At 38.0% G+C, this 16,666-nt stretch overlaps 1 protein-coding gene across 1 annotated transcript; it reads right to left on the bottom strand.

The window, feature by feature from the left end:
- Positions 1–1,836: 1,836 nt before the first annotated feature.
- LOC122066598 (protein TSS-like) lies at positions 1,837–16,621 on the bottom strand (the record flags this gene model as incomplete). Its single annotated transcript, XM_042630429.1, has 13 exons — positions 1,837–3,734; positions 11,836–11,917; positions 12,002–12,114; positions 12,312–12,443; positions 12,584–12,767; positions 13,011–13,144; positions 13,610–13,714; positions 13,800–13,901; positions 14,018–14,110; positions 14,195–14,512; positions 14,903–15,004; positions 15,094–15,156; positions 16,133–16,621. Coding segments are annotated over 13 exons (3,633 nt in total), but the record flags the coding sequence as incomplete, so codon positions are not given.
- Between the last annotated feature and the right edge of the window lie 45 nt (positions 16,622–16,666).

Below are 16,666 nucleotides of genomic sequence, written 5' to 3'. Positions count from 1 at the left end.
CATAAAAATAAAAAAGAGATCAAGAGTCATTTATGTGTTTTGGCCAAAATTGATTTTCAACTATTTTTGCGTTGAACTTTAATGAGTAGGTGCCTAAAATCCCAATATGAAGAGGTAAAGTAGTTATTTACTTTGTAATTAGAAATCCAAACCGCTTATCCTCTCTTGTTCAATCCAAAGTAGAGAAAGAGAGTTATAAAGCAAATTTGTGAAGGGAATCTCTTCATTCATTTATTCTAAAAATCATTTTGCAGATAGAGATACCAAACTATTTCTCATAAGAAACAATTTTTCTCAAGTAGTTACAAAACCATTTTTATGTTTTGACAAAAAATAGTTTTCAGTAATGATTTTTGTTAATTAGGTAAAAATCAAAAAGAAAAATGATACCAAAGAGGGCCTAAGACTCCCCCGAAGCTTCAAAGACAACTGATATTCTTGCACCAACGTCAAAACATTGAGTCGAGAGAAACCTTTTCTTATTGCATTGGAACTTTATTCAACAAGCCTAGCTGATGAGGTGTGCTATGGCAAAAAAATGCAGCCAAGCGGCAAGCAGAACGTGCAGCCCATCATTCGGGATAAGTAGCTCGACAACCAGGCCACTTGATCTAAGTCACTCAGCCTAGGAGTCCCATGTGTTTCCTCACCAAGATAGGACCATCCAGGTTCAACACGTGATTTATGAACAAGGAGAGGATATATCCCATTCCGAAAAGGATTCTCGAAGGGATATTGAATCTTCCCTAGAAAGAAGGATATCTTGCCCAATCTCCCAAGATAGGGTTAAGACGTGAAGCTCCCATAACTAGGGCATTTTCCATATTCATCTAACTCAAGCATCGGAGAGTCCCTGCCGGATCAGCCCAGTGTTTACTCTCTTATGTTTGTTCCTCTGTGCAGGACGTGAAAGAAGCCAAGCCAAGGATGATTTCTTGCAGCAACAGAATGGATGTAGAGGCCACCCAAAGACAACTTCTATAGCTTAACCAGCATCTCCTTGTCTGTCTGAGCCATTGCCGTGGTTGAGTTGAACTCATGACCTTTTACTTTTGAGGTGTTGATGTTTGCCACCAGAGCAACCCCCTTGGGGTGCCAAGTGAGTTTTAATTAACTCGAAAAGGGAATATCTTTTGACGGATGAGTAGGCATCAACAAATTTGTGTTCATCGTTGATCTTGATTGGGCTAGTTTACCCAAATTCGATCTAGGTCATTTCAGGTCCATTTTTTCATGGATTTTATCTCTATCTCATCTCTTCTCCTTCTGATGTTCATTAGAAGGCTTGTTCCGATTATTGTCCAATTATATGAAAATTTAAACCATTTTAGTCAAAATAGATTGAAAAATGTCCCACGAGACTAAAAACAAAATCTTTTTGAAAATAATGATCAAATAAAGTCATTTTTTCAAACCATTTTAGAATACAATGATTTTAATGATAAAAATCACCTAATCACCCTCCTTTAACCTGATCAACCTTCCCTAGGAGAATTTTGGTAATTTTCTAATACTACCTCTCTCGGCTATCTAGGGAAGGTTCAAAATATTAGTTGGGAGTTACACAGACCCTCCAAAGCTATAAGATAAACTTCAGTCATCTAATCCTCATTTTCGCCCATGCCTCCAGGGTGAAAAATGAGGTGTCTACACCGTCATCCAGTCTCAGCCCCCTTCGTGGTCAATGGCATAGGACAAGCCAATCACCTCTCTCTCTCTCTCTCTCTCTGGACTGATTCTTTGGACGTCAGTGATGATTAATTTAAAGGCTAATACTTGTTATATCAGCCCATTAGGAATTATCCTTCACATGAGAAGGCCAGTCTTCAAAGAAGATTCCATAAACATCCCAACTGGGCTTTTATCAATAAATCTGCAAACTGATTACAATTGCTCTTCCAACTACATTCTATTTCAATAACGTGTACAATATAAAACATGTGACATGAAGAGATATCTCACCAGTTGACAACAGAAGACAGAAGGAGAATATCATCACAACGTTTCACACCTTCACTTTAATGGACTGAAGCACATACAGACTGCTGAGTGTACAACCCATTTACCCCATTTGTGAATTGACGCCGGTTTCTTCTCCTCTTTGTGACAACTGTGAATCCTTCCTTGTCCCCATTCTTGTTCTTATCTCCATCTACCATCTTCAATTGTTCATGATCCTTGCAATGAGATACTGATTCTAATTTAACTTCGTCCCCATAAAGAATCTTGATAATTGCACCATCACTTTCACTTTGATGTGAAGAATTCTGTTGATCTTCATTTTTCTTTTCACCAGTCTCAGTTTTGTTTGTGGGCTCCAAATCATGCTGGACTGACTTGACAATGAAACTAAGCAGTATCTGTCGTGCAAGCTCTGATTTTTGGGAGTTAGATGTCTGGGTTTCATCACTATCATCTTTGATTTCAGTTCTCAGTGCAGGATCATGTTTTTGATCCTCCAATGCCAAGTTCTTACTCTTATCAATTAATGACCCAATTACCTGGGCGCAGTCATTCGAGAGTTCGAGTTTACCATTTCCAGGAATAGGTTGCCAAGTTTTATTTGGGACAAATTCAGGTGCAAGTGGATTCATGATCCTTGGAGGCCTGATGGAACTTCTATCGGCAGCAGGAATCTGGTATTTGTGAAAACCCTGTTTCATGCGAAAAAAGTGACCGCTCCTGTGATACAGAGATGATCTAGGCCCACAAGGGATTCTAGCTGCAACAGATGGAGGATGAGAAATTTCCATAGGTTGGGACGGAAGAATTCTTTGGTTGGCTGTAAACTCATTGATATCTGCTATGCCAATTGATTTGAGAGGATTCATCAAAGTGAACGATCCAGGATTAAATGGTTGAGCAGCAGCAGAAAGTTTACTCCCATTTTCTATGACCTTTTCATGATTACACAAGCTTGAAGTCTCCTCATCAGAAAGAACATGATTAGACAAGCACGAAGTCTCCTCGTCAGTGGTGGTGTTTTCAATATGAGCTTCATCATTGTTACAATCTTCATGTTCTTTCTCTTCGGCATTTGGTACTTCTACAATTATCTTGCTGACTTCTTCCTCATTGGATTCCTCCACTGGAATATCACAACTCTGACTATCAGCTTTTCCCCTTTTCATTTCTTCAGATTTCTCCAATGCTGGCTTTAAAACTGTACCAGGAGGTGCTGCAGCCACTTCTTTGTATGATAGAGATTTTGAAGCCATAGTAGTGAGAGTAGATGGGGCTGAGGGAAGTCTCAAAGCTGCATTCTGTGCTTGCAATTTGATTTGATCCACTTCAAGACTCAAGCTTGGAGCTATTGGCTGCTTTAAAGCAGCAGAGACTTCATTAGAAGCAGTTTTTGAGATTGTTTTCCAGGGTGGTGATTTTGTTTTTCTGTTGAATCTGGTCTCTCTATAGTAAGAGGATTCAGATTTGTTCATGTTTAACTCCGCAGGAGCTTTGTGTCTTGGTTGAAATTTGCGGCCACCAATATTTACAGTCCGCCTGGCCTCTTGCCACCCTTCATCAGAGATTTCTTCTGGCATTAATTCATTTACAGGCTCATGCCCAACACTATTTCCATTTTCCTTAAGTTCTTCCAGATGTCTTACAACCGACTTTTCTTCCTTTCTGTTTTCTTCTTCCAAAGCAGAGTGCATTGAGCTTTCATCAAACCGGATATTATCAGTGATTGCATCATGTTGTACTTGGTGGCTTCTACCATTACTCTGTAGCACCTAACGTATAGTAGAGAAAATGGTTAGGGTGCAGAAAAATTGTAAAGTATATAATCTTAGCCGGAAAAAAAAAGTACACATTGTTAGCATGCAAAATAAATTTTCATTCTTCATGTATAGGGTTTTCAAAATATGTTCCACATTTTGATGGATGCTTTGATGGAATATGTTGCAAATTCAAAGTCGTTTCTATAAATGAACTAAGTATATTAAAAATTCCATGAGTTGACACCAGTTTCAAGAGGTGAAACAGGCAGGTCAATACCGATTCTTGGAGATACTAAAAGTGAAGAAACTTTGATCAATTCCCTAGAAGGAAATGCTACCAATTAGTGACTTCCAACCCCCCCCCCTTTCAGAGATCAAATCAAGGGAATAAATAGTACTTACATTTAGTACTATATATAATGATCCTAGAACCTTACCATTTCTGCTATTTTAGTGAACTCATACCGTAGCCATTCTTAACTGTTGATTTCTTTATGTGTTTAACATATGACATGTTTTCAGTGACTCGTTTCAAGTTAATTTTCCAAACTAAATCTGATCAGGTTTTACGTTATCATGAGCTTTGAGATTATTATAAATAAAACCCACAAAAAAATGTTTTGACTCTGGAAGAGGTGAGACCTCAGGCCAAGTTACTATTCAGAATGCAACTAGGTTGAGATTGCCAAATATTATACTGTGAGGGTGAAGTGTTTGATGTTGGCTTATTGCCTTGCTTTAAGTCATGGAGCCAGCCACTGAGACATAATTAGTTACTTTATCTTTGTCTTTAATTGTAATTAGACTCTTAGGCTGTGTTTAGTAACTATCTGAACTCGTTTCGTGTCAAAGCCATAATTTTATAAAACCTTTTTTTTTTTGCCTCTAAATAGTGTTTGGCAAACCTGTTTCAACATAATTTCAGAACAGATGCCTTTCAGCTGAGGCATTTGGTGAAACATCAGATTTGGGCGGTTCACCATGAAGCTCAAGCTTGTTGGAGGTGACTCTGCAGGTGTTGTGAAAGCCTATTATTATGTAAGTAGAAGCTCCATTGGATTTCTACTTTTCTGGTATTAATTATTGATGAATCAAGAGGTGATAGAAAATGGAATTGCAGATGTGTTTGGATTTGGGAGAAGGGATGAGCTAGATTTTGAGTTCTTGGGGAATAGAACACGGGAACCCTACTTGACTCAGATATGTGTACAAAAATGGAGTTAGAAACCATGAAATGAGGCATGTGCTCTGGTTCGATCCCACCAAAGACTTCCATTCCTATTCATTCTGTGAAACTCTCACCAGATTGTGTAAGTTTCTACTGTCTATCCCTAAAACCAGGCCCAGAAGAGTGCATTATTCATCAAGACACCACACGTCATACATATATATGAAAGGTCAGAGTGGTTGAAATTAAAAAAACAGTAAGAAAAATGAAAGTAAGTAAGACACCACGTCCAAATGAGTTCCCAATAGAAGTGTGGAAGAGATTAGGAATATGTGAGTATCTTAGTTAACCAATCTATTTAACAAGATTATGAGCATAAGGAAAATGTAAGATGAATGGAAGAGAAGCATTGTAGCCTTAATCTACAAAATAAGTTGATATTCAAAGCTTCAATAATTATAAAAGCATAAAACTAATGAGTTACACTGTGAAATTATAGGAGAAGGTTATTGAACCCTACCTAAAAAGAGGAACTACTATCTCAGAGAACTAATTTGGTTTTATGCCAAATAGATACACGACAAAAGCTATTTACCTACTCAGGATGCTCATGGAAAAATCTAGAGTTTTTTGAGAAGGTCTTCATATGGTCTTTATTGACCTAGAAAAAGTCTATGGCAAAGTCCCTATAGAGTTAATCTAGTAGGTATTAGAGAAGAGAAGGGTGTCAAGTAAATATGTGAATATAATTAAAGATATGTATGAGGGCATGGTGACTAGTGAGAGAACTGTAGGAGGTAAAGGTAGTGAATTCCCAATTATAATTATGCCAAGATTAGCTTTAACCCTTTACTTGTTTGGGCTTGTTATGGAAGATTTAACTAGGAACATTCAAGATGAGGTTCTGTGGTGTATGCTTTTTGCTGATGATATTGTTTTGGTGGATGAGACAATAGAAGGGTTTAACGCTAAGATGGAGTTATGGAGATCAACCTTGGAATCAAAAGGTTTTAAGATAAGTAGAACAAAGACAGTATATGATGTATAACTTTAGTCACACTAAGACGGGTAACAAAATGGTGAACTTAATGAGAGAGAGATCGCAAAGTGATAATTTTAGATATTTAGGGTCAGCCATAAACTAGGAAATTGATATAGAGGATAATGTTCACCAAAGAATTGAAGTAGGATGGATGAAGTGGAGAGGTACACCCAAAGTGTTGTTGTGGCCGATGTATTCTTGTAAAGCTTAAAGGAAAACTCTATAAGACATTCGTAAGACCGGCTATGATTTATTATATGGAGAGATGCTAGACAGTCAAGAAGTGTAATATAGCTAAGCTGACTGCAGCAGAAATGAGGATGTTGAGATGGATGTGTGGAAAAACTAGGAGAGATAAAGTAAAGAATGAGTGCATTTGAGCTGATTTTGGAGTTGCCCTAATTCAGGATAAGCTCTAGGAAAGTCATTTGAGGTGATATGGCCATGTTCAACAGAGGCCTTGTGATGCACCAATAAGGAGGAATGATCAGATTCAGATAGAACGAGATAAAAGAGCTAGGGGCAAGCCTAAAATTACCATAGGAGAAGTAAAGAGGAAAGACATAAAAAGTTGAGGTCTTGACTCTAGTATGACCTCAAATAGAGCTGTCTATAGGGCAAAGATCCATATAGCCAACCCCATTTAGGTGGGTTGTTTCTGAGGTGTTGATGTGTTCCTTTCAATTATTTTTCATTATTATTTTCTCGGATCCATGTAGCCGAACTCATTTAGTTGGGAAATGGTTGAGTTGTTGTTGGTATCAGAGCTATGAAGAAGAAGAAAAAATAATAAATTTCCATCAAATGATGTTTCTCCTCTCTTCCACTGCTGCCCTTTATTTATGATGAAACCTCTTGTTAATGGAGAATAAAAGCAAGGGTTTCTGTTTGTGCCATACTACTGTTCTCTCCGCCTTTATTTCTTCTATTTTTTATTTTCTAAAGATTAATGGTTGCTGCTCTGGAGATCCTATTCAGATCATATGATTGGAGTTAGCATTCCTACAATTGGGGTTACAATACCTTCTATATATATTTCCTTAGCTGCATTTGTCTGGAGTTCTTCATCCAGTTTCATGTTGTGAGAATTGAGTCATCCTCATAAAACAACCCAAAGTCAAGCCTCTTGACTGCTGGTTTCTGGTCCACGAAAGGAAGAAAAAGTATTCTTAACTATTAAGTTCTTACTTACTCCCCTCTTTGATACTTCCAATCCTACCCTTAGACTTTGTGCTAAATTCATTCCTTACCCATATTTTACTTTTGATTCCAGAATTACCTTCCTCACTCTGTTCCCACTTTTTTTTTTCTGGTACATTCTATTCCTACTTACATATGCCTATTTTGTTCCTTGAAGTTCATTAAATTACAGATCTACCAACTTCCCCCTTGAAAATTATGGTTTATTAAATATTTGCCACTTTATAATTTAGGTATTTGGTATCCAGGTGGGTCTATAGCAACCCAAATAGGGTTCTGCCACTCCTCTGGTTCTTTTGATATATTTACAGTTTTTCCACTACATTACTTCCCTTGGTTGGTAACTATTTATGTGCCAGTGCTTTATATGAATATCTAGCGGTTGTATTAACACCAATCTTTTGCAGTAATACTTTGTTTGCCTGGACACTAAATTTTCTCAGAAGATCTGCCAGATCAGAATTGTTTTTCTTGGGTTTCTTGGTAACCTATTGATTTGGTGCATGTGCCATGTATCACAATCCAACCGTTGGATCGAGTTGCAATTTTAGCACATATGCTGCAGTTTTAAAATAACGTTCATCAAGAGTTTCATGCTATGTTGAGTTCCTGTTTTTAGAGATATGCAATTTACCAAAATCTGGGCTTCGTATTCTGTTCTGGCTGCGATATGATGATTGGACTGCACAAGTACTGTTTGGTATTTTCCCCTGCATTATTTGTCCACGTCTAGTGCTACACGTGAGGGGACGTTGGAGATTATTATTATCTATAGATTATTGTCTACTCATGTCATTAGCATAGCATCATCAACTTATTTGTAGATTACTATCATTTGTTCGTGTCATATACTCGTGTCATCAGCAATAATTTTATCTAATAGAGATGGTTACTTGTTTGCAGCAACAAGATTGTTACCTGTGGTTCCCTGCAACCTTATGCCATTACTTGTGTTCCCAGCAACCTTAAGTTTTTACTTGTGGTTCACAACTACCTTATGCTCTTTTATTAGTGGTTCACAGCAACTTATGCTGTACTTTTTTATATCTTCTTTGTGATGATTATGACTAACTACTTGTCTTCCTTGAGAAGGGCTATTACCACTTACTACTAGCCTTCCGGATTTATTCAACATGAAGATTTTTTTCTCTATTTTTGTTGCTGATGATTGGTGTGATTGTGTAGGTATTCGACACGAGATTCGGAAGTTGTTTGACCCAAATTTCTCTCGGAACTGAGTGCTAAGTTTTTTTTTTTTTCCCCAAGGCCAGAAAAAGTACTAGGTTTCTGCCCAAATGTCTTCGGAGATTTTGAACCTTGCTGCTGTGCTTATGGTTGTATTATGACTGCAAGGTGGTGTTGCTGGCTATGTCTATATTTGTTGTTCCAATCTGGAGCCTAAGATATGTATGCTCCAACTTGTGGGAGAATGTTAAAAATTGTACTATGAGGCAGCTCTGTTTGATGTTGGGATATTGTCCTTGTTCGAGTCATTCAGTCATAGTTAGTTACTTTAAGTTGTCTTCGTCTTTATTTGTAATTAGACTCTTAGAAGGTTTCCTGTTCAAGGTAGGTTTCTGAAATATAATATATATTATGGGACTAGACCACGATGATCCAAATCAGACTTGCACAAGGGGCTGTTAGCCCCATCAAACCAAGCCCAGCCTTTGTTCAGCCAGGTAATCCAACCCCAATCAAACCAAGCCCAGATTTGGGTACAGATTTGGTTTCCTTTTTAGGTCCTTCTGGCCAGCTCAGCAGCAGCCTTTCTGCCTCGATTTCAGTTCCTGTGCAGCACAGCTGAAGCCCCTAGAAGCTTCCTTTGGTATAACCATGGAACCAGTTGTCCAGCATCCCAATTACTGATTTAGTTTCCATTCTTGGAACTTGAGTACAGCAAGCAACTTGCTCCCTGGAGGGCATCTTTACTCAGCACAAAAGAATCTCCTAATGTTCTTTACAGCTGTTCCTTATTTAGCTCCAAGAGAAGGCTTCAACAGCTCCATCGACCCAATCTCTATGAAGCCCCAAAACAGAAAACACTGTTCACGTGAACAGTAACTACTACAAATTTGGTTACTAAAAGATCTTCCAAGATTCATACAGCTGTCCTTTAATTGGTGGAATACGGCAACTAACTTCTACTATAAGAATAGTTTCTATATTTGTTAGTTCCTAGTTTCCTATTTTGTTAGTCAATTTGATGTAGCAGTGCTACGATGGATCGACCCAAACCCGCTCCAGAACCCAGACCAAGAACCAGATCCAATTTGGGATCAAAGTTACATATTTGGGTTCAAGGTTATTGGAATATTTCTAGGATTTTATTTTATATGTAATCTTTTATTTTAGATAGTTATTTCCTTTGTAATCTTTTATTTTAAGTAGTTTCACGAGTTTCCAATTAATTTGAGTCCGTTTCTAATTTTTTTAGTCTAGATTTTAGGAGATTTTATCTTTCTTTTAGTCTTTGACTTTAATTATGAAGCTCTAATTTTGGTTTATTATAAATTTAGACATGTAACCAAATTATGGAGAATTAATGAAGAATGAATTGATTTGGAAAACCCCCTGAGTGGCTGTCTTCCTCCCCCCCCCCTTCCCTTTTTTCCTTCTTCTTTGAGGTCTCTTCCTTCCCCTCTCTCTCCCTTAATTCCTCCTTATCCAGTGAGACACCCCCCATCCCCCTTTCTTCTTCTTCCCTGCGATTCTTCTTCTCCTCTTTCTTCTTTTCTGGTTTATATCTTCCCATTCTCTGTTTTTAGACGGTAATATCAGTCTCAAGAGGAAAGCCTGTTGAACCCTTGATTGTTGCTGATTGGTTCCGAGCTTTGAATCAAAGTTAGCCCTTCCATAGGTGACCAAACCCTTAAGATTTTCTTACCTAGATCCAATCCTACTGTAAGGAACAAAACCCTGCAACTCATGCTACCTGAAACTACCGCCCAGATCTGATTTCAGTGGACTATATCTCCCTCAGGTGCTGAACACTGGAACCATTAGAGCATGCATACGATAGGGTTTTAGAGCACCTTCCATCGCCTGGAACTTCAAGAGGAACAGATTAATGGTGAGAAAGAAACTGTGCCTGAACCCCAAATGTGTTCTCTGCGTTTTTGCTTGACACTAGGTTGAAGAAAACCTCACGGTTTTTGCTTTTGGGTCCTCTTTAATTGTTTTTGCAGACTTATCCTTCCCTTTACCTTATATGCTCCTCTGTCCTTTATCTTAAGTTCCATTCCCATATTACCCCCCTCACCACACGATGCCATCTTTCTTTCATTCTTTTAGTTCCCATAGTAATGACCCTCTCTTTCTCTTCTTTATTACAACCTGCCATTGAGTCTTGCCCCTTCCAAGTTCACCCCTAACCAATAAATAGTGAACCCCTTTTCAAATCCTATTGCTTCTTTATTTTCCATTAGCTCCTTGAGAATTCTGGTATATTACAAAACTGCCATTGATTCTGATATTTATGCTATTCAAGTGGGCCCCCAACCAACCGGGTTGGATCTTTCGGGGCCCACCAGCCCCGCATTACTTTCCTATTTGTAACTAGGACAGTTTCCTTTTTATTGTTCAGTTGTTAGTTTCTAATTTATTTGTTGAGCTTGGTTAGTAAGTTAGATATAAATTAGAAAGTCCTATTTCAGTCTATTAGTTTCCTTTTTTTTTATTGCTTTATGTCCAAGTTATGTGAGGCAGGCTATTTAAATCCATTGATCATAATGAAAAAAAAAGACAGATTGAAGTTATGAAATGGAGTGTTTACTCATGGCTGAAGATAGCCATTACCTGAGAGGGTGAGATGCCCAAAACTTGAGGGGTGAGATACCCATCCTAACTCTCTTTCACCCTTCTCAACCCTCCATCAAATTCTCTTTCTTTCCTTATTTTCCTTTTATTTATCTGCTGTGAGAGAGTGTTTGGGTGATCAAAGCAAGTTTTTTGAAGTTCAAAAGCTCTAAGAACAGTTTGATGGCCACTCAAGGTCTGTAGCTGCTGCTACTACAGAACTCCATGAAGTTTCCTTATTCATTCTTCAAGCATAATTTCCCAACTAGCCATAAGTTGAGGCTCATCTTTTGAAGGATACATATACATCCTATAAGGGATCTTAACTCCAATTTTGAGGATCATCCAATCCAGGACCCCTACTAAGAGTGGTCAAAAGTTTCCTCATTCATGTTGGCAACATGTCTCTCAATTCAACTATCAGAATTGTCTCATCTTTTGAGGGTGGGTTTGTTGACCCATATAGGACCTTCATCTACTCCAAGTTTCAGCTCTATCTAAGCTACAGTTTGTGAAATCTCATATCCCTCCCTATTCAGCCAGATTTTTCAGATCCTTCCTGAGATTAGGATCACTTGTGATTCTAGTTCTACATTACACGATAGGTATTATTTTGAATCCTATTAGACTCTTGTTCTCCCTTCTCTTCTCTTCTTCTTTCCAATATATTCTGGTTTATTAATTTGATTTTGTCACAGATCATTAAGCAGCAAGTAAAGAGAATTTTGAAAAATGCTATTCTCTTAATTGGATGAGATAATTAGATGATTCAACAAAAATGCAACAAGAAGAAGGAATGCTTACTTTGTCAACTGAAAACGAGGGAATAAAAGAAAAAGAAATGATTAAAGAATGGTTGTTTCTAGCCTCAAGAGAATAAGAGAATTTGAGTCAGTTGTGACTACCTTTACACAACGCTGTTTCTTCAGTACATCTCTGCCTTTTGAATCTTGATCAGGGCTTATGTAATCAAGAAGATCAGACACACTGCAACAAAGGGTCAAAGTTTTTGGTGCCTAAAGAACAGTTCCATGTCTTAAACCAAGCAAGCAGGAAATACCATATCAATACCTAAGGTAACCTTTGCTAGCAATGGATGCATCTGGCTTTGGAGTTCCATTGTGGGCAGCTTCTTGCTGTTCTAAAGCTTTTGATTCAAAATATTCAAGCCATGCAGCAGCATCCTGCAGGGAAATACATGACATAAAATTTTAAAATCTCCAAATTGTATAAATTTCCCAGAAAAAGGTGCCTGGCTGAAAACTTGCCATGGATTGAGCTTTGTAACTAATCAAAGGACAAAAAGAGGTCTGCATTTCCAAAACTTCTTCATAAACATCCAATAAAATAGCACGATAATTTCTGCATCTATGATGGTTACCTGAGTTCTGAGGTCTTCATGTCCAAGTTTGGCTTGAAGAATTTGCAATGTGGTTTGCTCATGTTGCATGCTGAGGGAATATGCTTCCATCAATGAAAGGGCTATGGCTATGGCATGATAGCTTGCAGCAGTCTGTCGGATGAAAAAGGAAGATAAAATATACCTCTACATTCATATGAAATAGATACTGCTGTGTCTGCATGTGTGTATGCATGAGTGAGTGAGTGTGTGTGTGTGTGTGTGAGAGAGAGAGAGAGCGAGAGAGCATATACCTGTATGTGGTCTTCTCCTAACAATCTCTGGTTGCATTTAAGGGCTTCATGAAGGTATCGAAGAGCAACATGAACATTTCCCATGCCTTCTTCCATCATAGCTACATTTATATATGTTGCAGCAGTGTTTGGATGTGCCAGTCCACATGTAAAATGAAGAAGGTACAATGCACGGTTGACATACCTGTAGTTTGTGCATTAGGCATACGGGGGAACAAAATTAGGGTACTATTATAAAAGATTATCCAGATCTCCAGTAAGATTAAAGACTACTAGAATGAACAAGAATATGCAGCAAAGGAAATGTAAGAACTATGGAATTTTTTTTTTTAAATCATCGTGAGTAATCCAATTTTCTATTCAACATGTGCCACCAATATAGCAGCTGAAAAATGACTTCATCTTTTCAAGTCAAATATGAACTCACTTCAAAGCCAGCTCAATGTGCTGTAGGCGATAGTAAAATACTGAAAGATCTCCATAGCTTTTCATTGTGTCTGGGTGGTCAAGACCAAGCTCCCTCTCATTGATATCTAGAGCCTTTTGCTGATATAGAGTTGCCTGTAGCAAGAGGGAAATTGAAAAGAGAGTAAATTAACCACATCCATAAGACATAACATTTACAAACATGAGAGGGAGAGAGAGAGAGACCAAGCTAGGATGAAAGTATGTTGTAACATGAGTGAAACAAAGTGGAAAATCAGGTGCTAAGTCTTGGAAGTTGTAACTCGGTGAGATCTTGCACATTGTGGTTTCAAGTATATTTCAGTTTGTATAATGGACTTACTCCTCTACACTGTTGCATTTTCCCAGCAGGTGTAATGTGGTATATATGATAGGACTATTATTTTCTATCTGCACTTCATATCCATCATTTGATTTTCTTTTGTGGGTTTGTTTTCTTCACAATAAGTTCCTTAAACTAACAAAGAGATGTCTTCTCAAGAAAAATAAGTTTCAGATGGCTACTTATGGAAGCAATAGTCTTAAGTTTCAAACCCAACCTGAACCCAAAAGTTGTGTTACCTGGTTAAAATCTCCTGTGTGGTACAGGACTACTGCCAGAAGACTGTATGCACTTGCAGTTGTGCGATGATAGGGACCACATACAGCTATGATTTTTGCCAATGCCTTGAAGACCAAGTGATACAGAAGGAATCAGATCAATGAAAGATGTAAGTAATGCATGTAGCTTATCCCTGATTGTATTTGGTACCTTTGTTCCATAGTTGACTGCATCCTCAAGTTTTCCTTTATCCAATGCAATCTTAGATGACTCCAGTAGGTTACGGCCATCTGCAGATGAGCATGTGACATGCTACAGAAAAGAAATGAAGCAGGTAGTTTTAAATCCATCTAAACTTGGTTTTAGGGATGAAATATCATGGAAGGGAAACAAAATGAGCTAGAGAGAGAAGAGCTACTGGTTCTTACTTTGGATACTGGGACTACACTAATAACATCAGACTTCTTGAAAGGGTTTGGGCTATCCATATCATAATCTCTCGGAGCCAATTCCAATCCAACCTGGTTTACAGAAACATTAAAAATAAGCATTTCAATATAGTCAGGATCTGGAGCTGAAAGGAAGAGGTTGGTCATGGAGGGCACCTTATGGCAGAGCCCCTGGAGAATTGAGAACTTCCTCAGGTGTTGAAACTCGTCTTTTAGCTTCCAACCAAACCTCCTGGAAACAAAGGCCTTTAACCACCTGAGGATTAGAGCATAATCACTGGTTAAATCTTGATCATTGATTCCCTTTATGAAGGACCCAAGCAAGAAATTCAATGTTGAGGCTATTGCTGTAGGCAAGTCTCCCAAATTGTCAACGGATGCAATGATAGCTTTAAGTATGTGCTTGAAGGCTCGGGTAACCATCTCATGAATGCAGAAAGACTGTATATGGGGAAGCTTCTGTGCAAGTTCAACCTGAATCCACATGACCAGCTTAGGAGAATATTTAAGAAGATGCACAAGATGGACTGTTAGACACCCCTCCCAGGATAGAAGTGTTTTCGTCAGAAAGAATCCAAAGATTATGAAGCAAGGTCTAAAATTTCATAAAAGTCAATAAGATAATTCCTCCAAATACTGCCAAATCCTGGGAGGAATTTATGTGAGTTGAAACAGAACAATACTATATGGTTTGGCACGCAAATTTCACTCACATTGGAAGGTTTAGACCTTCCAATGGAGCTCAATTTTTTCTTCTAGTCTATCATTTAAGGTGCCAGTACCATGAAACTGAATGTGCAAGGAAATTCACAATGACAAGCCAGGTCTGAGGCCCAAATACTGAAAAAAGGATTGCTTCCTCACCACATGTCCCAAGGAATGCATTTGAAGACCTCTAGTATGCATAAACTCAGTTAGCGTGCGTCCATCAACTGGAGAAAGTTCAAGCGATCCAAAGTCCGCTACCTAAAGAAGTGAGAAACTTTAATTTGCAATGATATTAACAATATTTGGGATCTGATAATGAAAGTAAACATCTAGAGATAGAAGATTACCAGCTTTGGTAAAGCAACTTCATCATAATACTTGTAGGCCATCTCAATAAGCTCATCCAAGGACTGTTTCAAGCATGAAATGGTAAAAGAAAACTCGGAATTTAATTGAATAAAATAATTTAAAGGCATAAGAAAAATCAGTTGAGACATCACCTAGAAAAAAATCATAAAAAATCATACTACAGAAAAATTTATTTGCACATATTCTTCTAGTTCTTAGTTAACTATTTACCAATGTAGATTGAAATATAGGGACACTTGCAAGTACTTCTTATCCTTGCAGTTTTCCACAACATTCAGATCTATCACTATATTGAACCTCTCAACATCACTAAACTCGATGCTTGCTACCGGTATGACAAGTTGGCTTCCATTACCAAGTTATTTTACACAAAGGAGTAAAGAATCTACTAAAGTACAGTATGAACTAAGAAGCTTCTGCTCCCTCATAGCTGTGGGTATAAGAAACATGGAAGTGAAGCTGAAACCTGGAAGCTCTTGCAACTAGGAGTTCATTCATGCTATTAGATAAACCTTCCTCTCCAATCCCCAGTTTTTCTGGATCCAAATATAGCCATCGATAAAAACATAAAAGCTGATTTTCATTGCTTGGACTGTGATGTCCTTATTCTGACAGCTGTTGTAAATCTTGTTTTTGTAGTTTGAATGGTTTGGCCAGACAATTCAATAAATGGTCCTAGTTCTATGATTTTCAATGGTTATCAAATGCAGGGTGATCAGAAGGCTAGACCAAACTGTAAAGCTTAGGCGTTGGCACTTCCAACTTTCCAACCATCCAGCTTTAGTTTTTAAACATTCACTTTATCTTTTTATGTGTATTTTCTTTTTCAACAATCAAAAAGTGTTACAGATTGGATGGTTCTCTTAGGCCATTCTACCACATCAGTTACAGGTATAGGAGATCTACAGAGAATCCATGGAAAATGCCATATTTATGATAGCAGTATGGCAGAATTCTATCCTGGATTATATCAACGAAAGATGAACAAGTGAATCTTAACAAAAGCATCTCAATGACCTTTTGATGAAGACCTGTTCCAGTATTTTGCAAGCGCAAAAAGGCTGCCTCAGGAACCAACTTCTTTATATCGGTGTCACCATTGTGTTTGCCCTTTTTTCGGTCCTCAAGATCAGTGCTTTCACCAGTGAACATGATTCCTGTGCTAGAACTATCTTCTGCGATACCATCTGTTTTCTTTTCTCTCTTCTTCAACACTTTTAATTGCTTCCCAAGACCTTTAACATCTAATTCAGCACCATTCTCCTCTACAATGTTTTTTGAGCTGTTACTTACTGGAGTGTCATACTTTTGTAGATGTTCTACCCAACAAGAACCAAGTTCCCATCTGATACACCTTTCAGTAACAGCAAGTTCCCCTTCTAACTTAGTCAAGCTATCATTGATTACTTTTCGCACTAAGCATCTAGCTGCCTCTGGATCATCATCAGATAGAGGAGACTGGTAATTTGCAACAAATGACTGATGAAGCAGAGTCCTTAAGCTGTGGAATTATTTAACAACTAATTAGTCCATAATGTCATGCTTAAAAAT

Source organism: Macadamia integrifolia, unplaced genomic scaffold, assembly GCF_013358625.1.
Source record: "Macadamia integrifolia cultivar HAES 741 unplaced genomic scaffold, SCU_Mint_v3 scaffold2484, whole genome shotgun sequence".
In the NCBI taxonomy this organism is placed as follows: domain Eukaryota; kingdom Viridiplantae; phylum Streptophyta; class Magnoliopsida; order Proteales; family Proteaceae; genus Macadamia; species Macadamia integrifolia.
The sequence above is the reverse complement of the archived record's forward strand: the minus strand, read 5'-3'. Positions and strand labels throughout refer to the sequence as shown.